The following is a 24819-nucleotide window of genomic DNA, read 5'->3' as shown; positions in this document are numbered from 1 at the left end:
CTCTTTGACTTCCATGCGATTCTACATGTGGGATCTCACTCATTTTCTTTGTTGGAACACACTCGATTCAAGCCTTCACTATCTTCCCCTTGAACTACTCTAGTACTGATTTACAAGTACAAATGGATTCAGGTTAATTGGGACACATTGGGACCAGTCCATTTTGTCCAATTAAGAGGCTGCCCCATTTAGTTGAAGTTTCATGAAAGTAGTTAAAAAGATATAAAAAAGACAAACTACTGTGTAATTGAGCAATAAGTTATGTATTTAAATAAAATACAGAACAAATAAGAACATTACCAATACTGCTACAGTACTATAAAACTGTATTAGTTATTATTGGGGAAAATTCATCCAGTGTATGCTGTCATGTTACGTTGATTGACTGGAAATGAACAAAATCAATGCAGACACCTAGTGCATAGAACAGACTGTCTTTATATAATGCTTTCGACAGTTGCATCCTCCAAATCTTCATTTTTATTGCAACATTCAAGATGACTGTCAATACCTTCAAATTCTTCATAGTTCTTAACTTGTTTTTTTAAAATATTATTTATTTATTAAATTTTAGAAATTACAAAGAATAAATGTGGTGATAAAATAGTAAGAAAAATGATATTAACCCTCCCCCCTCCCCTTAACCCTCCCCCACTTAACCCTTATCTAAAGAAAGAAAAAAAAAGAAAAGAAAGATTGCCTGGATATCGGAGGATCCCCACATGCTCCATGGAGTTCAAAATAATTTTGTATTTATTTTCACTTTCCCCAATTACTATAATTTTATCTTCAAAGGACCTATCTATCTAATCCTATCTTTTGTAAGTGTAGGGACCAAATTTTCAAAAATATATCATATTCATTTCTTAGATTATACGTAATTTTTTCAAGTGGAATACAACTATGTATTTCATTATTCCAACGATCCATAGTTAAATTTAAATCAGATTTCCAAGTAACTGCGATAACTTTTTTGGCTACTGCCAATGCAATTTTTATAAATTTTTTCTGATACTTATTCAATTTAAATTTCGTTATTGTCCCTTCAATGTCTCCTAATAAAAATAATAATGGACTATGTGGGAGTTGTACTCCAATAATTTGATCCAGTAAAAGTCTTAAATTAATCCAAAATGGTTGAATTTTAAAACAAGACCAAGTAGAATGTAAAAAAGTACCAATTTCTTGTTTACATCGAAAACATTGGGCAGACATATTTGAATTTAATCTATTTATTTTCTGTGGTGTTATATATAATTGATGTAAAAAATTATATTGTATTAATCTAAGTCGAACATTTATTGTATTTCTCATACAATCAGAACATAATCTTGACCAATTTTTTTCCATCAATTTTAACATTCAGATCAGATTCCCATTTTTGTCTTGATTTATGAATTCCTAATTTAATTGTCTGCTTTTGGATCATATTCCTAGATTGCAATATTTATTTCAAACTTTACCAATACAATTACCTCAGAAGTTTTTTCAAGAACTGAATAAATACGTAAGGAAATTTCTTTGGAAAGGAAAGATGTCAAGAATATCATTGGAAAAATTGACATGTAAATTTGATTTAGGAGGGTTACAACTTCCAAACTTTAAGAATTATTATAAAGCAAATCAACTTAGATTTATTGCGTCTTTTTTTGATGAAGAAAAATCGGCATGGATTAGAATAGAATTAGATAAGATAGGAGAAAATATACCAGAAGATTTTATATATAAATGGGAATCCAAATGGATACGGGGGGAAAAAAGAATCTCCTATATTAAGACATTTGATTGATCTATGGAATAAGGAAAATATGGATGATGAGATAAAGAAATCTTTATTAGCAAAAAGGACTTTAATTCAAAATAGGCTTATTCCTTTTACAATGGATAATAAACTTTTACATAATTGGTTTCAAAAGGGGATTAAATATATAGGTGACTGTTTTGAAGGAGGTATATTGATGTCGTTTGATCAATTAAAAAATAAATATCAAATATCAAATAACACTCTTTTCTGTTATTTTCAATTAAAAGCCTATTTACGAGAAAAGCTGGGACAAACAATGTTGATGCCAAAACCTAGTGAAATAGAAATATTAATTCAGAAAGGAAAAATTAAAAAATTTACATCTTGTATGTATAGTTCTTAACTTGTTGAAGTGAAATCATTTAATTTTCCACTCTCAGCTGTTTTTGGCATCTCCACCTGAATGCTTGAAACCACAGTGAGCAAAACAGTTTTGAATTGTCTAATTGCTTATTTCTCATCTACTATCCGTGACAAAAATCACAGCTTTTTGACTACAAATACACACAACTGACACTATTTAAAAACTTCTCACTCTAAACACGGAGTGGCGTCTTAACGGCCACATAAGTGCACCTGACCGACACTAGTTAGAAACTGTTTGGCAACAGTCTCCTGTTCCAATTAAGTGCCATAGTGTCCCAAATTAATGAAGGGAAGTCTGGATATCTCTTGATTAGTTTTTGTTCTTTAAGAATTGCCTCAAATAAGTGGCTGCCCTGATTAACAACCAATGGCTCAATTAACTGGAGTCCACTGTAATAGTTTCTAGTCTACAAATGCTAAATTGCAGCTTTGTAAAACTGTGAATGCTGGCCTGTCTTCAGCCTTTTCCATAACTATGCCAAAATCCAACTGATTTGTGATCATGACTACTGAAAATACTCTCCCACTGATTCCCTTTCACTTGTTCAGTCTTGGTATAAAGATTTAGTTAACTAGTAGTGTAAAACAATACTTGTTAATGGGGCAACATGGACAAATTCACACCATGAGGTCCAAAATCTGATGCAGTGGAGCTACAAGGGACTGGAGATACTGGAATCTGGAGCAACAAATATCCTGCTGGAGGAAGTCAGGTAGTCAGAATCAGGAGTATTATTACTGACATATATCATGAAATTTGTTGTTTTGTGGTAGCAAGACACTACAACACAATTATTTGTTGCAGTAAACATAGATAAATAGAGCAAAAGAGGAATATTAAGGTAGTGTTTGTGATTTCATGGACCATTCAGAAACCTGATGGCAGAAGGGAAGGAGCTGTTTTTAAATTATTGAGCGTGGTTCTTCAAGCTCCTTTACCTCCTCCCCAATGGCAGTAATGAGAAGCAGGCACGTCCCGAGTGATGAAGGTTCTTAATGATGGATGCTGTCTTCTTGAAACACTACCTTTTGAAGATGTCCTTGATAATGAAGAGGGTTGTACCGTCATGGAGCTGCAACCCTTTACAGCCTCTTTGGAGCCTCTTCGGCAACCAGTCATAATGCTCTCCATTATGGACCTTTAGAAATGTGCTGCAGTCTTTTTTGACATGCCAACTCAACTCAAACTCCTATTAAAAAGTGTAGACAATGGTGTGCCTTCTTTATGCTTTTATCAGTGTGTTGGTCCCAGGATAGATCCTGTGAGATATTGACACCCAGGCACTTGAAGCTGCTCACCCTTTCCACCACTGATCCCCTCAAAGAATATTGGTAAGAGTTCAGGGGAACATACACCAAAGTCCACAATCAATTTCTTGATGTTGCTGATGTTGAGTGCAATGTTTCTGTTGTGACACCACTCAACCAGCTGATCTATCTCACTCCTGTACATCTCTTTGTTGCCCTCTAAAATTCTGCCAACATTGGTGTCATCAGCAAATTTATAGATGGTGTCTGAGCTGTGCTTGATGTAGAGAATAGAGAACTAAGCAAACATCCTTGAGGTGCGCCCATGTTAAGTAAAGAAAGGAGTTGATTTATCAATCTGCATTGACTGTAGTTTCCCAATGAGGAAGTGAAGGATCCAGTGGCAAGGAAGATAGAGAGTCCTAGTTTTTGAAGCTTGCTGATGAGTAGTGAGGGAGTGATAGTGTTGAATGCTGAGCTGTAATCAATAAACTGCAGCCTGCTGTATATTCCTGTTCTTCAGGTGCGCCAAAGCCAAATGGAATGCCAGTGAGATTGTGACCTGTTGTTACGAAATGCACCCATCTGCACCAGCTTCCAAGGTTTAGACACTAACTCCCCGGAGTATGGATAGCTGGTGTGGCCCCTTTAAAGATTCAGGGCAGTCCATTAATTGGTAATCATGTTCTGTGCGCCAAGGATCAAGCATTTAAGGAACACTGAACTGACGTTTGGTGCTCATTTGTAAGCCTGCTCAGGATTTTGTCTAGCGTTTGTTTTGTGCTCAGATACTCGATCCAGTTTGGAACCGTGTCCCAATCCTAGCCTCAGTTACTTTAGCATTTGGGTCCAAGCCATTCTGTTCAGGGGCTCTTGTCACAGTACAATTGAGCCAGTATGGACCCAGTGGGGTATCAGAGTCTTTCGTCCACTGTGACCAGCCACAGTGAAGATATTTTCTGACAGAGTCTGGAGGCACAAGACCTCCAGGTAGCCATTGGTCAACTTTTGCCGAAAGGAGGCCAGAGTTGCTTGGGAGAACCAGTCAGTCCCGCTCCGGTACATCTTCCAACCCTGAAGAGATTCGATGGTGACCTAGGTTCTTACCATGGCTTCTTTATTGAGTGCTCGATAGTGTTTGAGATCCAGCCATCCCAGTTCACTTCAGAGTGTGGCCTTTATTCTCACTCTTCTGACTGGGAGAGCCCTGGCCTGGACCACTGCACATTGGGAATGCAGGTCGGAGGTTTGCTTGGACTTGGAGGAATTCATGGCCACCATGAGGGAGCTGTTTCATCACCCCACTAGAGCCAGCTGAGCCTCAGACTGCCTGATGAAGGGTCGACAGGGATGGTCAATGGCTGACTACACAATCAAACTTTGGAGGCCTTGGCCACACTATCTCAGAGTCTGTAGCATAATAAACTGAAGGATGCCCTTGCGTTGGTACAGCCAGCTCTCATCGACCAGTCCATCCATCTCGATAATCATCTAGCAGAGCGCTAGTGGGACGATATCATGAAGTTGAGGAGGGTTAGCCTGAGCCCAGACTCAATGCATTGTTGTTCCACTCCCCAAACTCAGGCCCTGACCATCTCATCAGCTGCTCAAGATCCAGTCAAACTCATGCAGGTTGGTTACACTTGACTCTTTGCCACTGAGAGGTCCCAGCGCTGGACTCGGAGGTTGCTGCTTTTACTGCAGGGAAGCAGGTCACTCGCAGGCCGAAGGTCCAAAGCTGCAGCTGCCTGGAGAATTGCTAAGACAATCCAACACCCAGAAGACTGTGATGGTAGCAGCCACTACGCCCAACCCCATGGATTCTGGTTTCGTGCTGAAGGCGGAGTTAACCTGGGGTAAGAACCTGAGGCAGGTAATTTTCTGGATAGAGGAACCGCCCGTCGGTTCGACACACCACTGCAAGAGTTGAGTTAGTCCTTACCCACAACTGTCTTGGACGGCCACCTGCTAGGTTCTGAACGGCAATTGATTGTGGCTTTGCAGTTGAGGATAGGGGATCATGTCGAATAAATTAATTTCTGCATTATTGACTCCCCACTCATACCCCTGATCTTGGCTGTCTCAGCATAACCCATCTATAGACTGGAGGCAAGAGAGAATTACTGCTTGGTCCAGCTGCAGTTAGAGGATTTGATTTTGGCTTGGTGTTCCGACCCTGGAATCTCCTAAGACCAGCAGCCAGCGAGGGGCAGACCTGCTCAGGGTAACCTGAAGCTTTCAGGAAAGCCAGTCCTAACTTCAAGGGAAAACAAGCTGTTTCAGGCAATAGGCCTGTGAGAGTCCTGGCCCAGTCCAGTCAGGGGTGTGCTGGAGTGAGATCTCCAGTTCAGGAGCAAACCAAGGAGATGCCCAAGCAGTATGGAAGTCTAGCAGCTAAGCCAAAGGGCTCCATTTGCCAGGTCCTATCCAAGAAGGTGGCTCCAAGACAGAGATCCTTGGTGCTTAGTCCCAGGAGCACAAGGACCATTTGTCGCACCTCACTGCCGATGTCCAAGGAGACAGATGAGGATTTGAACTGTGATTTGGCTTCCATTTTCACTAAAGACTCTTGCAGACCAATGCGGGAGACTCTGGGGTCAAGTGAAGCACCTCCACTACCAACAAAGTCTCGGAAGTCATACTCAGAAGAATGTTTGGGGGTAATTGCAGCACCCTAGCTGGTAGAAATCCCTCTGTCTACAAGGATTTGGAAGAGGTCTTCCGTAAGAGAAAGGCCTTGACTCTTCCACCGCACTGACCCTACGACTGTGTAATGGATAATACTGCTCGGTATGTTTTCTCTGCAGAATTAATCATTCACGTTCTCAGGCCTGGAGAGAAGTGCTAGGGAAGAGTGTATTATGGAGGCTCTTAGTCTGAGATTCATTCAGCCCTCCACCTCCCCAGCCAGTGTTGGCTTCTTTGTACAGAAGGATGGGAGTCTGCAGCCTTGCAACGAATATAGAGGGCTGAATCACATAATGGTCAAGAATCGTTACCCTCTTCCACTCAGGAACACTGCTATTGAGATTCTCCAAGGGGTAAGAATATTCTCAAAGCTGGACTTGCAGAATGCATGCAACCTGATTCACATAAAAGGAAGACAGCATTGAACACACCAACAGGGCACTATGAGTATCCGGTCATGCCATTAGTCCTTGTGAGTGTGCCAGCTGTTTTCCAGCCCTTTATAAAGGATGTTCTCCATAAGTATGCCTTTGTCTACTTGGATGAAGTCCATGGAGGAGCACATCACACATATCAGAGGTATCCTAAAGAGGCTTCTTGATCCTGGACTTTACGTCAAGCTGAAGTAGTTTGAATTTCTCCTAACCACTATTTCTTTTTTGGGCTTCATCATCTCCAATGGCAATTTCAAGATGGACCCTAGTAAGACACAGTCAGTCAGAGATTGGCCACAACCAAGCAGATCCAACAATTCCTGGGATTTGCCAACTTTTATTGAAAGTTTATCAGAAACTTCAGCTGAGTGGCAGCTCCGCTGACAGTACTAACAGAGAGATCCCCTGGTCCTTTTGTTTGGACTACTGAGGCAGAGACTGCTTCCGCAGAGCTCAAACAGTGGTTCACAACAGCTCCCATTTTGGTCACACCTAACCCAGACCTTCCCTTCATTGTGGAAGTGGACACATCGAGTGTCAGAATGGGTGCAGCTTTGTTACAACAGACACCTTCGGACAATAAACTGCACCCATGTGTGTTCTTTTTCAGGTGACTATCCCTGGCAGAGGTGAATTATGACATTGGGAATAGAGAGCTGCTTGCAGTCAGGTTGGATCTGGAGGAATGGCATCACTGACTCAAAGGGACCAAGAACCCTTTTATATGGATGGACCACAAGAACCTGGCTTACACTCAGGATGCGAAAAGACTGAATTCAGGCAAGCCAGGTGGTCTCTTTTCTTTAACAGTTGTAATTTCATCCTGACCTATCAATCTGGATCTAAGAATCAGAAGCCAGATGCCTTGTCCCGTCAGTTCAATGAACCCAAATGAGAAAAGCAGCCTACTACCATTTTGCTCCAAGCCAGGGTGAGAGTGCCAATTCATTGGGGGAAATTGACACATTTGTTCACAAGAAGAGATTCCTCAGAATGGCCCTCCAGGTCGACTGTTTGTTTCTAGTCCCGTTCAGTCTCAGGTTCTTAATGGGGACATGCATCGAGATTGATATCTCACCCAGGGATTGCCAGGACCCTGGCATTTATCAAGAGAAGATATTTGTGGCCTGGAATGGCAAGGGAGGTCCATCAATATGTGCTGAATGGTGAGGTGTGTGCCTGGAACAAGAAACACTGCTCCCAACCTCAAGGGCTTTTTCACCCTTTACCTGTTTCAGAAAGACCATGGGTTCACATTTCCACGGTCTTTGTCATGGGTCTTCCTCCTTCCAAGGGAACGTTTTTTGAAGGCCTGCAAATTTATTGCCTCAGACACACTTCCTTCTGCAGTGGAGACAGCTGACATTGTCCTGCAGCAGGTCTTCCAGATCCACAGTCTTCCATTGGACATTGTGTTAGATCTTGGTCCGTAATTCCCATTACATTTCTGGAGGGCATTTTGCAAACTAATTGGAGCAACATTGAGTCTTTCCTCTGGGTTTCACCCACAATCCAACGGCCAGGAGTGGGTAAACCAAGATATGGAATGTACCCTGAAAGACAGTGAGTGGAGCAACCACTTGATGTGGGCAGAGGTTACCCACAATACTTTATGGCATTCAGCACACGGGATATCTCCTTTCAAATACTAATCTGGGTATTCTCTGCTGCTCTTCCCTGAGCAGGAAGCAGAGATTGGTGTTCTTGCAGCTGAAGATGTCATCCCACGCTGCAAGGAGAGATATACTAGGGCAAGGGAGATGATTAGCTTCTCCCCGGAAGGCTGAAGTAAATGTCAACTGCAAGAGAAGACAGGGACCAGTTTTGCAGCCTGGCAACAGGTATGGCTGTCGACTCAAGGTTTGCCTCTCTGAGTGGAGTCCAGGAAATTGATGCCCAAAGTTCATTGGACCCTTTAAGATTCTCAGGAAAATAAACCTGGTGGGCTACACCTTGCTCCTCAAGATCAATCCCACTTTCCACACTTCCAAGTTAAAGCCTGTAACGTTAGCCCCAATACCATCAGCCCAGCCGCCACCGTGAGAAGAATTTTGGACTCAAGTACTTTGAGGTGTTCAGCAGTATCTCATAGACTGGGAAGGATTCAGACATGGTCCCTGAAAGAGGCATCTTGGATCTGGCTGTCATCCACAACTTCAATCATTATCTTTGAGCAGCCACGGCCTGGCAATAGGGGAGGGGGTTCCTGTTATGATACACACCCATTACGCCAGTGTAAAGGGGGTTTCTTCTTTTTTCTTTGTTACTGTGTATGTAATCAAAATGGCTTCTTTGTTTTGTTAAAGGCAGGAATGTTTCTTTGTTGCGAGAGAGTGCTGGAAGCTTGTTTGGGTTAAAATTTACTGATAACGAGAATTGTATTCCTTTGTAAACCAATTGGGATTAATGTTGTTCTTTCTTCTGAGTCTGTAAGCTATTGTTGGCGGGCTTTTGGGGAGATCGGCGCGAGGGGTTGAGAGAGAGGACGCGATGCTGTAAGCTGGGCGAGGAACGGACCCCAAGCGGGGGTCCAAGGCCAGGAGGTACTCCGAGGAGAGGAGATAAAGCTAGATGTGCTTGGTTGACCACTTCGGATGGTCCTAAGCTGCGAGTCGAGGAGTTCGGAGGGGATCGAATGGTGGCCAGAAGACTTCAGTAATTGAGCTCCAACGGTTGTGCACGAAGTGGTTTGGACTTTGATAAGTTTGGCGCCTTTTCTTTATTGTTTTTCCTTCATATATACTGTATCGTTATTAATCACTTAGTTATAGTAACCTTTATAAATTGTACTCATTTAATCGCATATGGTGTACTGTCTGTTTTTGGGCGAGGCAGGGACATCACACAGCATCCACACCAGCTGATTACCCAGTTTGGCGGGGCCGAAGGCTGCTCCCCCTAGACGAGAACGAGCTGAGCGAGCCTGAGGCGACCCGGGGGTTACACCAGTTTCCAAGGTTTCGACACTCTAGCTCCCCGGAGTATGGATAGCTGGTGTGGCCCCTTTAAAGATTCAGGACTGTCCTGCTAATTGGCACTCATATTTATGGGACCAAAGGTTGAGCATTTAAGGAGCATCTGAACTGAGGTTCAATGCTCAATTGTAAGCCTACTCGTGATTTTGTTTTGTACTCAGATTCTTGATCCAGTTTGAAACCATCTCGATCCTAGCCTTGGACACTCCAGCATTTGGATCCAAGCCATTCTCGTCAATGACTCTCTTCACAGTTGTGGTAGGCAAATTCCGGAGGGTTCTTGCTCAGGCAGGAGTTAATTTTAGCTGTGCCCAACCTATCAAAACACTACATCACAATATATGTGAGAGCTCCCACATGATCGTCATTGAGGGAGCTCATTTTGCTCCTCCTGAGCACTAGTATGATTGATGCCCTTTTGAAGCTGTTGAAAACCTCCGACTACAGCATTGAGAAGCCGAAGATGTCCTTGAACACGCCGGTCAGTTGGTTGGCACAGATTTTCAGTACCTTGTCAAGTGCTCTGTCAGTGTCTGACATCTTGCAAAATTTCACTTTCTTGAAGGATATTCTGATATCAGCCTCTGAGATGGAGATCAGATGCTGTGGTGACTTGCACATGTATAGATTTATTTTCCTTTTCAAAGTGTGCATAACAGGTATTAAGCTCATTGGGAAGTGAAGCGTCACTGCCCTTTCTGCTATTAGGTTTTGCCACAGGAAGTAACGTCATGCAAACCCTGTCATAGTTGTCATTGCATCCAATTGTATCTCTAACTTAACACAGAATTGCCTTTTTGCTCTCACAGTGGCCTTCCGTAGGTTGTACCTGGACTTCTTGTAGGGTTGTGAAATGCCTGTATTGAACACTACAGATTTAGCCCTTAGCAGACAGCAAATCTCCTGGTTCAACCAGTACTCTGGTTTGGTATGTTTCATAAGTTCTTGAAGACACACACTCATCTATATAGGTCCTGAAGAATTCAGTGACAACTATGGCATATTCATTCAGATCCATATATGAATTACTGAAAATGGTACAGTCCACCATTTCAAAGCAGCATCTGTGGGATGAACAATTTGGTGAACAAGTTGATGTTATCTCTTTTTGACATGAGAGTCATTCAGGTTTTCTTTCTTGATGTGAGGTTGATGTAGATAATGCATTAAAAGGACATCTTCCATTTTTCAAGGATGTGCACAAGAACTGAGTCACTAGACGATTTTAGAGGGCAATCATGAGTCAACCACAGCCATGGGTTTGGAATCACATCAGGCCAATTTGGGTAAAGATCGTAGATTTTATGCCTGAGAGCATCAGTGTGTTTTCACAACAATTTGTCATTGTAGTCATCATTATTAAAGACCAGTGCATTTAATTCCCAACTAATAACTTACTTTAAATTCCATAATGAACATCATAGGTTTTGAATTCACAATTGCAGGTTTGTTAGACTCAGCATCTAGATTAATAGTCTGGTAATTTGGTCACAAAAATCTAAATCAGAGGTGTTTGATAAAGTTCCAAAGATTGGAAGATTGTTTAATAAAATAGAAGCCAGGAATCAAAAGAATCAGTAGTAGTATTTTCTGTTTGCATTTAGGTTTTTTTGGACTGAAAGGAAATAAGTGGTGACATTCTGGAGGGATTTGTCTGGGACCACCAATTTTAAAAATAATGGCTTGAAATCCATGGGAAACCTATCATGAGTCGTCAAAGTGTGATAAAGGTTGAGGAGGATCCAAGTTTACTGCCGAATGATCAGGGATGGGCAAATGGAATTCACAAGTAAACTTTAATATGGAGGAGAGAAAAATCATGCACATTAGCAGGAAGGACAGGGAAATAAACTGCTTTGTACAGTCTTTAAGGGATACAGGAGCAGAACAAGTTGAGCAGGAGGAGAATTAGGAAAATATTAGAAGATTAAAAGTCTCAGACAATGGGACAACATAATACCAACACGAAATCAATGGTCTGATGGCCAATACTGCTGTAACAATTCTGATTATATCACGTGTTAGTCAGACATTTTGTAAATGAAATATATTGTGCATTTAAAATATGGAAGAGTATACTTGGGTATTAAAAGGCAATGCACAAACAGTTACCAGAGATAATTTGGAGAACTGTTCTTGCCAGTCCATTGTTCAATAGTTGCTGACATTGAGCGTTTTTTTGTTGTAACATTTGCTTTGGTCTTAAAGTACCTCCAGTCCTTCCTCAGCACATACAGAATACTGTTACCTTTTAAAGGCATGAGACACTGCAGAGTTATTTGTATTATGTGGTTCTATAATTGCACAGAAAGGACAGCAAGAATTTGACCTTTAATACCCAAGTTTCAAGATAACAGTTTAAAATTCCAGTTGTGAAACAAGCATAACTAAAATTTCAATTCTACTTGAATATTGTGTTTAATAGAAGTGATTTTGTTGTAATTTGAGTATTTTCAGTAGACTTCATTTTCTATTAGCTGTTTGCTTGACATTCATGAATGTGGCATATCCAGGACACTACAAATCAGCATTTTTTTCCACCATTGAGTAACAGTGTAAATATGAAGTGTATAAAGATACAGTTCTAAATGAATGTTATTTTCATGAGTATAGAAGTAATTTTAAAACTGTCTCTTCCTCTCTTAAAGGCACATTATGAAAAAACAATCCTGAAAGTAGTCATTAAAACATACAAACTACAGTAATTATATATACAGCAGTTAGTAGCTGCTGATAAGTTCTTGTATGTTCATATATGTACTGTTGTTCTTCTGAATTCTATTTCATCTTATTCCACTTTCCTTATGATATGTGCACCTGCTATTTTGTATCTATCTTTGGCCTGGAATCTTTCAGCCATCTGTTTTAAAAATTTCCCTTCCCAGATAATGTTTGATCTGCCTTCACTCACTCTTGATGGCTGCCTTTACTATTCTCTTCCTTTATCTCTTTTTCTAGATGGCTCCCTTTCTTTGTGTCTCTGTTTACTCCATTTTCTGATGTCTTCCTTTCTATCTCACTGGTGTGTGTTGAAAGGCTTAACTTCCTCAGCTGCATCACTCTGTATTACAAGGCTTCGGTACTGAGAGCCTGCACTTCCAAGGTTTTCAGCAATCAGTACTGTTTCAATGTATCCCACGATCTTACTGCCCGTATTGGAGATTTCTGGAACCATCAGGTAAAACAGATATGCTTTTCCATTTCCAGACTTCATTTAAAAAAAAACAACACCCCTTCAAATCTATTTCAGTCAAAAATGTCCCTGGACTTCTGGCAATGGCCAATACAGTACTGCTAAAAAGTGTAAAGGAGTTGCATGAGAATTCCCTGGTGTTCTCACAGCATGTAGCTGTTTGTGGCACAGAATAACTTCTTGGCACTGGAGAAATGATAAGCCATTTAGTAGGCTGCATATCCATTCAAATCATCTGGTCATGTTCCAGTACATGATCATCATCATGCTATCCTTACATCTCCTCATTATACTAGAAAATACAAGTATATGATTACAGAAAAACTAGAAAGAAACAAAATTGAATCCTCTTAACACACATAGTGAATGCTGAAATTATAATTTTAGATACTTATTGATGCCATCTCAAATCTTAATGTACCCAAATTGAAAATCTGTAAAGCCTTTTAAATTTTGAGAATTGTTAACAATTTTAAAGTTCAGATTTATTTTTATAATGAATTGCTTGCCCCCACCCCCATTTTTCGGACTTAACCTCAATTCTGTTTAGGATTATGTCTAAACTGCAATGCAGGTGCTATGAATGCCAGTGCAAAGTCACTTCTACAGTTCTCACATGACTTTATTTTCAACATAATAACTATTTCCTTGTGGCCTTTCAATCTGTAGTCACATGTCAGCAATATGTTTTTTAGCTTCTTCCCAAATTATTTTTCACCAAGCAATATTTCTTCAAGTATGCCATGAAGGATTGTACCAAATTATCAGAATTACTTTCAACTGTTAAACTATGTAGTAGAATCATCTGAATTTTATGGCAGCTTTAATATACTTAATTCATTAAATGGCACGGTCAGTTGAAAATAGTGACATACTGATGTTAAAAGTGCATATAATTGCTGAACTGAGAGCAGAGTATAGTTATTCAAAGTTTCCATTATTTATATTCATGCTTTTCTGGTAACTTGGTGGAATTTAAATCCTTGATTTAAATCCCACTAAGGAAGGATAAATTTTGTCAATATTAACACCTGAAGATGAGTAGCAATGTATATTGTAAAATAGTACCCTATCATTTACAAAGCCTTCACTAAAAGCTCTGTACCATTTGTGCACCGGTAGTTCATCGCAGAATAAGGATCCATCAACCTGCAGACAAATGAGAGAAAACTGCAGGGGGAGTAAATCTAATGATACTTTGTTAGTAGTCAACTTTTTTGGCTGAAAATACATTTGACCATTTCATCATTTCAAGCAAAATAGGAAATTCTGGTCTGAATAGTAGATACTGCCGCACAAATGACTTTTCTATAAATCATAGTATCTCTTCTCCTCTTACCATCCACTACTGAAAGTTTAAGTTATATGGCATTCCCCAGTTGTAAGTGCCGATTATTTGACTGTGTTCCTTGATAGTGAATGCCTGTATGCAGATCAATAGTGGAGAAAAGCCACTTTGAGACATGTCATGTGCTAATAAGGCCAGAAACAGAAACCAACAAATGAATTCATGGCTAAGGAGCTGGTGTAGGAAGGAAGGCTGCAGATACCTTGAACATTGGGAACCCATCCATGGCAGATGGGTGTGTACAAGCAGGACAAGCTGCGTAGAATGGAGGGGCACCCATATCCTTGCAACAAAGATAAGTAATGAGGCAAGGGCAGTGGATGCTGTCTCCATGACTTAGTAAAACATTTCACAAGGTCCCTTAGGTAGGCTGATCCAAAAGATTAAGTCACATTTGATTCACAGGGAGTTGAAAAATTAGATCAAAATTTGCATGGAGGAAAGGTAGGGGAGTGTTTTCTGACTGGAGGTCTATAATGTTTGGCAAGGGTCAGTTCTGGGACTTCTGTTCTTTATAATATACCTTATTGATGGATAAAAATGTAGGTGGGTTAATTAGCAGGTATGCAGATGACTTGAGATTTAAGTTGTGAATAGTGAGGAAAAATTGTTGCAGGATACAACAGGATGTAGATTACTTGGAAATTTGGGCCAAGAAATGACAAAAGGAATTCAATCTGGATAAATGTGAAGTGACACATTTTGGGACATCAAATGCAAGCGGAAAGTACATAGTTAGTGGTAGGACTCTTCAGAGGATTGATATGCAGAGGGAGCTTGGAGTGCAGATCCACATATCCTTGAAAGTAGCGACATCAGTAGTAAAGTAGACTTATAGCATGCTTGCTTTCATCAGTTGGGGCACTGATTAGAAAAGCTGGCAAGTCATACTGCAGCAGTATAAAACTTTAGTTCGGCCATGTTGGATTATTGTGTTGAGTTCTGGTCTCCACACTATAGTAAGGATATGGAAGCTTTGAAAAGGCTAGGAGGGGTTCACCTGGATTGGAGTATATTAACTGTAAGGAGATGTGAGACCAACTTGCATTGTCTCCTCTGGAGTTTTGGAAGATGACAGGTGACCTGACAGAAATATATAAAATTTTGAGAGGCACTAAAAGAGTGGATGGTCAGAGTCTTTTTCCCAGGATTGAAATGTTAAATATCAGAAGACGTGAACTTAAGGTGGGAGGGGGGAAATTTATGGGAGATTAGTGAGGCAATTGTTTGTTTGTCTTTATTTTTTTTTTAAACTTACTGACTTACACAGGGAGTGGTAGATACCTGGAATGGGCTGCCAGGGTTGCTGGTAGAAGTAGCTACTACAGGACGTTTAAGAGGCATTTAAACAGACACATACCAGGCAGAGAACAGAGGGATATGGACTATGTGTGTATAGTTTGGATTGTTTTGGATTGGCATCATGGTTGACATGCCCATGGTAAGCCAAAGGACCTGTTGGTGTGCTATACTGCTCTATATTCTATAATACACCTGAATGAGAAGAATGCATTTAATGAGACTGGTGAAAATTCAGCCCCATGAAGGGAAGATCTTACAAAACCATTCAGCATCTGGCTTGATACAGTTCCCATTTAAATATAAAAATATATTGAGTTTGTAAGTGCCAATTGGTACTAAGTGTTGTACAAATTGGAGCAAGTAATAATGGAGAGTGGATTGAAGCAACACCCACAAATTGCTGGAGAAACTCAGCAGGCCAGGAAGCAGCTATGGAAAAAGGTAGAGTCAACTGTACTATGGAAAAAAATTTTCTCCAGTCCTGCCAAAGGATCTCGGTATGAAACATCGACTATTTTTTTCCATACCTGCTTCCTTCACCGCTGAGTTTCTCCGGCATTTTGTGGGCGCTGCTTGGATTTCCAGCATCTGCAGACTTTCTCTTGTTTAAGAGTGGATCGATGTCTTTGGTAGAAATTAACATGAAGGTATATGTTACTAATCATTGGTTTTGTTATGCTTTGTTGTAGAGGGCACAGGAAGACTTTTCTTTGAATTTTATCGACTACTTCATGACACCAGACCAAGGGAGTGGGAAGACAGGCCTTTCTTCTGGCTATTTGAAAATGTTGTTGCCATGGGTGTCAATGATAAAAGGGATATCTCACGTTTCCTGGAGGTAGGAATTGAACTGTGTCTAGTAGTTTGTTTTTAATCTTTTCTCAGTGTAATTCCTTGTGTGATTATGTAGTCTGTCATGTTGCTTTGGTTGTCTTACTAATAAATTATACAACAGTGCATTGAATGGATTAGTATTTAAGGGCAACAATCAATGAAAATAGATTTACATTTCTATAATCATTTACAATTTTCAGTAAATCTGTGAAAGGAAAAAATGAAATCTACATACATACATTTTTGGGTTCTGGGTGTCACTAGCATGACCAGCTTTTATGTTCCATCCCATTCCTTTGAGAAGCTGTGATGATTAAGATTCCCTTAATCATTGTGATCTTGCCAGTATCCTTCAGGTAAAGGTACTCAGCTGTTGGATAAAGACTTCCAGGATTTAGATCCAGTAACAAACCAGGGTCAGCAACACCTGTCAGCTCACAATGTTGTGCCATTTGAAGGGGAAGCTGCAGGCAGTGATGCCTCATGAATCTTTGCCCATCTCCTTGAGGAGAGAGGCTGTGGGTGTGGGAGGTGCTGTCAGAGTAGTTTGGTTGAATAAATGCAGTGCATTTGTCGAACATAAACACTGCAGCCAATCAGTGTTGGTGATAGAGGGAGGTAATGTTTAGGGTGTTTAATGGGTAGTCTGCTTTGTCTTGGTTGGTGCTTGGCCTCAAGAGTCATTGGTGCTGCACTCACCTGGGCAGCAGATTCTATCACCCTGCTGACATGCTTGGTATTTGGTGGGGGGGGGGGGGGGGGGAGAATCATTGTGGAGGGTGGGGTGGGTGAATGGGGAAGTCAACAAGTGAGTTGCTTATCATAATCATTATCATAATCTCTAACTTGCTTTTGTAGCTATGTGGGTGATCAAGTTGAGCTTATGGTCAGTGCTGATCTCTAGAATATTGATGGTGGGGGACTTGGCGATGGTGGTTAGCTTCACTCTTGGTTGAGATGGTTATTTCCTGGTAGTTTGTGGTATCAATTTACATGTCACTTATGAACCCGTGACAGAATGTTGTCAGGTCTTGTTGCATGCAGGTTTTGGCACTTCATTTTCAGAAGCATTGCAAATGGAATTATAACATTATGTGGTCATCACCCCCCCCCCCCTTCCCCCACTTCTGACATCATGGAAGATGGATTAATGAAGCAGTTGAAGATTGTTGAGCCTAGATGAGATCAATTAGCACAGGAATTAGACATCGTTAGAGAAAAACTTCAAGCATTCCACAACCATCTCTTTCTCCTTAAAATATGTCATCAGCCATTGTTCATGAGGTATTACACCAGCGATTGTGATGTGATCTGCAGCTGAGTGATCCCTCCAAAATCCAAAGTGAGCATCAGTAAGTTGGTCATTGGTAGTGCCTCAGTCATTCAGCTGTCACTTTATTGTTATTAGGTATGCTTGATGTTGCTCTGAATAAGCATTTCTGCAATTCTCATTGAACCAGGGTTGATCCTCTGGATTGGTAATATTAGAATGGGAGATATGTCAAGCCATGAGGTTGTAGATTGTAGTAGATTACGCACATAGAAAGTGAAATCAAGAAGCATAGGTATAATCAGGACTTTGCTTCCAGATGAGCTCAATGTCTTCTATGTTCGCACTGACTGTCAAAACAAAGGAACGATAAACTCCCACAGCCCCCAATGATATTGCGATTTCAGTCCCTGAGGCTGACATGAGAGGAGTGAACCCACAGAAAGTATCAAGCCCAGATGGGGTACCTGCCGGAGTACTAAAGACCTGTGCTGATCAACTGGCTGGAGGGTTCACTGAGATATTTAGCCTCTCGCTTTGGCAGTCTGAGGTACACCTGCTTCAAGCAGGCTTCAATTATACTGATGCCCAAGAAAAATATGGTACCCTGCCTCAATAACTAAAGTCCAGAAGCACTTAAATCCACAGTAATGAAGAGTTTTGCAAAGTTGTTGATGAAGCATATCAACTTCTGCCTGAGAAGTGACTTGGGTCCACTCCAAATTGCTACCAGCACAGCAGGATCACAGCAGATGCCATTTCATTGGCCCTTCACTCAACCCTCGAACATCTGAACAGTAAAGATGCATACATCAGATGTTCTTTATCGACTGCACCTCGGCATTCATTACTATCATCTCCTCAAAACTAATCAATAAGCTTCAAGACCTTGGCCTCAATACCTTCTTGTGCAATTGAATCCTCAATTTCCTCAGCTACAGACCTGTCAGTTTAGATAGGCAACCACATCTCCTCCACAATCTCCCATCAGCACAGGTGCACCGCAAGTCTGTGTGCTTAGCCCTCTGCTCTACTCGCTTTATACTTAGGACTGTGAAGTTAAGCACAGCTCCAATTCCATATTTACATTTGCAGACATCACTGTCATAGGTCAAATCAAAGGTGGTGACAAATCAGCATACAGGAAGGAGAATGTAAGTCTGGTGGATTGGTGCCACAACAATGACCTCTTCCTCAATGTCAGCAAAACCAGGAGCTGATTTTTGACTTCAGCAGGAGGAAACAAGAGGACCATGAGTCAGTCCTCAACAGGGGATCAGATGGGGGAGAGTTTCAGCAACTTGAAATTTCTCAGTGTTATCATTTCAGAGGACCTAACCTGGTCCAGCATGCAAGTGCTATTATAAAGAAAGCGCAACAGTACCTTCTTATGAGTTTGTGAAGATTCGGCATGACATCTAGAACTTTGACAAACTTGTATACATGTGTAGTGCATAGTATATTGACTGGCTGCATCCCAGCCTGGTATGGAAACAGCAAAGCCCTTGAACAGGGAATCCTACCAAAAGGTGGTGGATACAATCCTATCTACCGTGAGTAAAGCCCTCCCCACCATTGTGCACGTCTGTGCCTAAAAGTATTCACCCAACCTTAGCTGTCTTCATGTTTTGTTGTTTTACAATGTTGAATCACAGCAGATTTAATTTGGCTGTTTTGACACTAATCAACAGAAAAGAAATTGGTCTAAATTCATTACAGTTATTAAACAAAAAAAATTGATTGCATATTTACTCACCCACTTCAAGTCAGCATTTAGTAGCTGCACCTTTTGCAGCAATTACAGCCTCAAGTCTACGTGGATAGGTCTCCATCAGCTTTATGCATCTGGACACTACAGTTTTTCTCTCCCTTCACAAGCCTTCCAAGGCCTGCTGCAGTGAAGCAACCCCACAGAATGACACAGCCACCACCATGCTTCACGCTAGGGATGGTGAGTTTTTGATGATATGCAGTGTTTGGCTTATGCATTGGCATTTGGTTTGATGGCCAAAAAGCTCAATTTTGGTTTCATCAGTCCATAGAACTTTCTTCCAGCTGACTTCAGTCTCTCATATGCCTTCTGGAAAACTCTAGCCAAGATTTCATGGGTTTTTCCTCCCTCAACAGTGGCCTTCTCTTTGCCACTCTCCCATAAAGCTGCAACTGGTGAAGTACCTGGGCAACAGTTGTATGTAGTCTCTCCCATCTGAGCCACTGGATCTTGTAACTCCTCCAGAGTTGTCATAGGCCTATTGGTGGCCTCTCTTACTAGCCCCCTTCTTGCACAATCACTCAGTGTTTGAGGATGGCCTGCTGTAGGCAGATTTACAGCTGTGTCATTTCTTTCCAATTCTTGATGATTGACTTAACTATACCCCAAGGGATATTTAGTGACTTGGAGATTTTCTCGTATCCATCCTGACTTGTGCTTTTTGCAGAGTTGCTTGGAGTGTTTTTTTTTGTCTTCATGGTGTAGTTTCTGTCAGGATACTGACTCACGAGCAGTTGGACCTTCCAAATGGACCTTCTTACAAGTGTATTTTTTCTACAATCAATTGAAACACCTTGACTGCACACAGGTGATCTCCATTTAACTAATTAGGTGACTTCTAAAACTGGCAGTGATGATTTGGTGTGTCATATTAAAGGGGGTGAATACTTCAGCAGTCAATTATTTTTGTGTTTATATTTGTAATTAGTTTAGATCACTTTGTAGAGATCTGTTTTCACTTTGACACCAAAGAGTCATCTTTTTCTGTTGGTCAGTGTCAAAAAAAAGCCAAATTAAATCCACTGTGATTCATTGTTATAAAACAACAAAAAAAATGAACACTTCCAAGGGGGATGAACACTGTATATGGAGCATTGTCACAAGAAAGCAACATCTACCATCATGGACACCCTCCCCCCCACCCCACCCCACAACCCAGGTCACACCCTCTTCTCACTGCTGCCATAAAGAAGAAAGTACAGGAGTCTAAGGACTCGCAACAGCAAGTAAAGGAACAGTTATTACCCCTCAACCATTAAGCTCTTGAATCAAAAGGGATAACTTCACTCAACTTAATTTGCCCCAACACTGAACTTTTCCCATAACCTATGGACTCAAGTTCAAGGACTTTTCATCTCATGTTCTCAATAATATTTGGTTATTTATTATTATTATTTCTTTCTTCTTGTATTTGCACAGTTTGTTGTCTTTTGCAGGCTGGTTATCCGCCCTGTTGGTGTGGTCTTTCATTGATTCTATTATGGTTATTGGATTTATTGTGTATGCCTGCAAGAAAATGGATCTCGGGTTTGTATATGGTGTCATATACAGTATGTACATTGATAATAAATTTACTTCGAACTTTCAACTTTAGATTACTTCATGCTGTTAGATAGCACTTTTGGATGCCCAGCTTTGAGCTGACAATAGAGTTCTGAAACTATCCCATTTAGCATATTTGTAGTATGATAGAACATCATGGAGGGTGTCCTCAGTGTGTAGATGGCTCTTTGTCTCAATGATGTCTGTGCAGTGCTCATTCTACCAATGCTATTGTGAAAAGATATACCAGGTAGGGGTAGATAAGAGAAGGTTACATCAATTAGATTAAGCAGCCTGACACAGAACCAGTGTGTCGTCTATATCTGTCTGTCTGTGATGGTGTTACCGACCAATCTTGATGATAGGCATTGAAATCTCCCAACTAAAAGGCTCAGAAAGAAAGTGGGGAGAAGATGACTGCAGTGGTGATGGGGTGCTCCATTGTTAGTGGAGTAAACATGAGATTCTGTTGACGTGATAGAGACACCTGGATGGTATGTTGCCTCCCAGGTGGCAGGGTCAGGGACATCTCCAATATGGTCCACAACATTCTAAAGAGGGAGGGTGAGCAGCCAGAACTCTTGGTACATATTGGCACCAATGACATAGGTAGGAAAAAGGAGGAGGTCCTGAAGAGAGAATTTAGGGAGCTAGGTAGAAGGCCATAAACCCCTCCTACAGGGTAGTTACCTCTGGATTGCTGACTGTGTCACACACCAATGAGGGTAAGAATAGGATGATTTAGCAGATGAATACCTGGCTGAGGAACTGGTGCAAAAGGAAGGGTTTCAGATTTCTGGATCATTGGGATCTCTTCAGGGGAGGGCATGGCCTGTAAAAAAAAAAGTGACAGGTTACACCTGAACCCAAGGGAGACTAATATCCTTGTGGGCAGGATTACTAGAACTGTTGTGGAGGGTTTAAACTAATTCGGCAGGGGGATGGTAAAATGAGAGATAGGGCTTAGGATGGGTCAGTTGGTACACATGCAGAAGCTTTGTGCAGTGAGACTGTCAGGGAGGACAGGCAGATGTGGTAGGAGTTGCAGTGTACGGGAGACAAAATCAAAAGGGGTGATGAATACAGCACAAAGTGTTATATTTGAATGCACACAGTATATAGAGTACGGTAAATTGTAACATAGAGATTGGCAGGTATGATGTTGTGGACATCACTGAATTTTGGCTGAAAGCAGATTAAACTTGGGAGTTTAACATCCAAGCATACACATTATATCGGAAGGTTAGGCAGGTAGACAAAGGGGTTAGCACAGCTTTATTGGTAAAAGATTAAATCAAATCCTTAAAGAGGTGACTTAGGATCAAAAGATGTAGAATCATTCTGGGTAGAGTAAAGGAACTGCAAGGATTAAAAAGACCTTGTTGGGAGTTATATACTAGCCTCTGAACAGTGGCCAGGATCAGGATGAGGTCCCTGATGATGGATATTTCTTTCCTGCAACAGTGCTCCATGCAGATGTGCTCAATGGTGGGTAGGGCTTTACTGGTGATGGACTGGACTGTATCTATTACTTTTGTAGGACTTTCCATTCAAGGGCATTGGTGTTTCCATACCAGGCTGTGATGCAGCCAGTCAATATACTGTACTCTCCACCAATATCTATAGAAGTTTCTCAAACTTTTAGATGTCATGCTGAATCTTTGCAAACTCCAAAGGAAGTAGAGGTGCTGCCATGCTTTCTTTGTAGTTGCACTTGCGTGCTGAGTCATAAAAATCTGAGGTGCAAAGGGGCCTGGGAGTCTTCGTGGAGGATTCCCTAAAGTTTAAATTGAAGGTTGGGTCAGTGGTGAGGCAGGTTAATGCAATGGTAGCATTCATTTCAAGAGGACTAGAATATAAAAATGAGGATGTAATGGCAAGGTTTTATAAGGCACTGGTATAATACTCACTTGGAGTATTATGAGCAAATTTGGTCCCTTATCTAAGAAAGAATGTGCTGACATTGGAGAGGGTTCAGAGGAGGTACGCGACAAAGATTCTGGAATTGAAAAGCTTATCATATGAAGAATGTTTAATGGCTCTGAGCCTGTACTAGCTGGAATTTAAAAGAATGAGGGGGGATTTAATTGAAGCCTACTGAATGTTGATAGAGTTGATGTGGAGATGATGTTTCTTATAGTGGGGTAGTCTAGGACCAAAGCGCACAACCTCAGAATAAAGGGACATCCATTTAGAACAGAGATAAGGAGGAATTTCTGTAGTCGGAGGGTGGTGAATCTGTGGAATTCATTACTACAGGCAAATGTAGGGGCCAGGTTATTGGGTACATTTAAGGTGGAGGTTGACAGATTCTTGATAAGTCAAGACAGAGGAAGAATGGGGTTGAGAGGGAAATAGAGCAGCCATAATTAAATGACAGAGCATACTCAATAGGCCAAGTGGCTAATTGTGTTCCTCTGTCTTATGGTCCTATAGTCTAATTAGAGTGCATTTTGTACTCTTGGTGTTTTCTGTTCTTGCTGGAGGAACATTAATTGATCAGCTAAAAAAGGGTGGTAAATGGTACTCAGTAGTACATGTCTGCCCATGTTCCACTGACACCATGAATAAAATGGTATGAATACCTTGAGTGATATTTACCAGTAATAACCTGGACTTTGGCAAAACCTTTGGATCATACCTACTGGTGACCTTCATTTGGTCATCCTTGCCCACAGGAAAACAAATTCCTTTTTTTCTTCTGTAAATACTAAATCAAGCACCTGTTTTATACTGCATTTGAGAAGCCTAGCATTATTAATGGTTTTACTTACACCTGAAGACAATACATTCTATGGCACGTGTCAACCTCATGGTAGTAAAACTTACATCCACTGTTGTTGAACTGTTACTTTTTTTTATCCCTACTGAGAAATGAAGTAGAAAAGATAATTCTTCCATTTTTTTTCATGATCTCTCCAACTCTTCTGTAGTTTTGTACCTACTGATGCTGAATTGATATTGCTGTGAAAATCCAGCTACTTTGTCTCATAATTTTTACCGTTTTTCTCAACAAAGAGGTCATTTGCCCCATCAAGTTTATGCCAGCTCCCAGAGCAAACTAATTTTCTCATTTATTGTTGTTAAAAAAAAAGGTTCCAAGGTTGATTTGATTATCAAAGTATGTATGCAGAATACAGCTCTGAAATTTGCCTTCTCCAGATAGCCATAGAATACTGTATATAGAGAACTGTAGAGGTCATCTCTGAGATTCTCCTCATGGTAGTTCGTGCTTGCATCTCTCCTCTGGAGTTTTCTCGAGGATAGCAGAGCGCTAGCTCACTCGATTGAACTACAGACTGTAAATCACAGGCTCCAACAGTTTCAAAAACAAATTAAAAGAATAAGTAGAAGACAGAAAAACTGAAATGATTAACTATCTGGAAGATGTCATCTAAGGAATCGTTTGCAGTGGCCACCTTGACCTGAAAATTGGCATGAAAGTCATTAATTTGACTGCATATTCCGCTGTGTTTTACCCACAGGGAAGCTGATAATCTGCTTTTGAAAAATAAAACTCTGCACAGATGCTGAAAATCTGAAATGAGAAAGTGCTCAAGCTACTGAATCAGTCAGGCAGCACCCGTTAAGTTGTGTTTCAGGATGATGGCCTTTTGTCAGAACTGTTATTGTAGGTCTCTAGCTTTTCTTTGAATAAGAATACGTTTTTAAAAAGTGGTAATAATGGAATAAGTGCATCACCATCATCAGTAGTTGCTTCAACAGTAACATTTTCCCTATTCTTCTCCAGTGTAACCCAGTTATGATTGATGCAATCGATGTCTCTGCAGCACACAGAGCTCGCTACTTTTGGGGAAACTTACCAGGAATGAACAGGTTAGATGTGTTTTGTCCTAGTAAAATAATTTTCCACAGCTACTAATTCAGTTGCTAGTTGATATCAAGTGCTTTGTGTGGTGTATAAACTAAACCAACATATCAATAACTTTAAAAGAAAAGTAACAGAAGTTGCAGTAAATACTTAGCAGATCTGATATAGAATGTGAGGAACTGGATTATCTTTTCAGCTCAATGACTTTTCAT

At 40.8% G+C, this 24819-nt stretch overlaps 1 protein-coding gene across 3 annotated transcripts in view; it reads left to right on the top strand.

The window, feature by feature from the left end:
- The window catches only part of dnmt3bb.1 (DNA (cytosine-5-)-methyltransferase 3 beta, duplicate b.1), a 237770-nt gene that overhangs the window by 191556 nt on the left and 21395 nt on the right, over window positions 1-24819 (top strand). For all 3 annotated transcript variants that reach the window (XM_073061890.1, XM_073061889.1, XM_073061891.1), the window contains exons 17-18: window positions 16048-16196; window positions 24527-24612. In XM_073061890.1, the coding sequence (XP_072917991.1) occupies window positions 16048-16196; window positions 24527-24612 (235 nt within the window). The remainder of the gene's footprint in view (window positions 1-16047; window positions 16197-24526; window positions 24613-24819) is intronic.

This window comes from Hemitrygon akajei, chromosome 11 (genome assembly GCF_048418815.1).
Source record: "Hemitrygon akajei chromosome 11, sHemAka1.3, whole genome shotgun sequence".
NCBI lineage: Eukaryota > Metazoa > Chordata > Chondrichthyes > Myliobatiformes > Dasyatidae > Hemitrygon > Hemitrygon akajei.
This window is presented reverse-complemented; position numbering and strand designations above follow the sequence as displayed.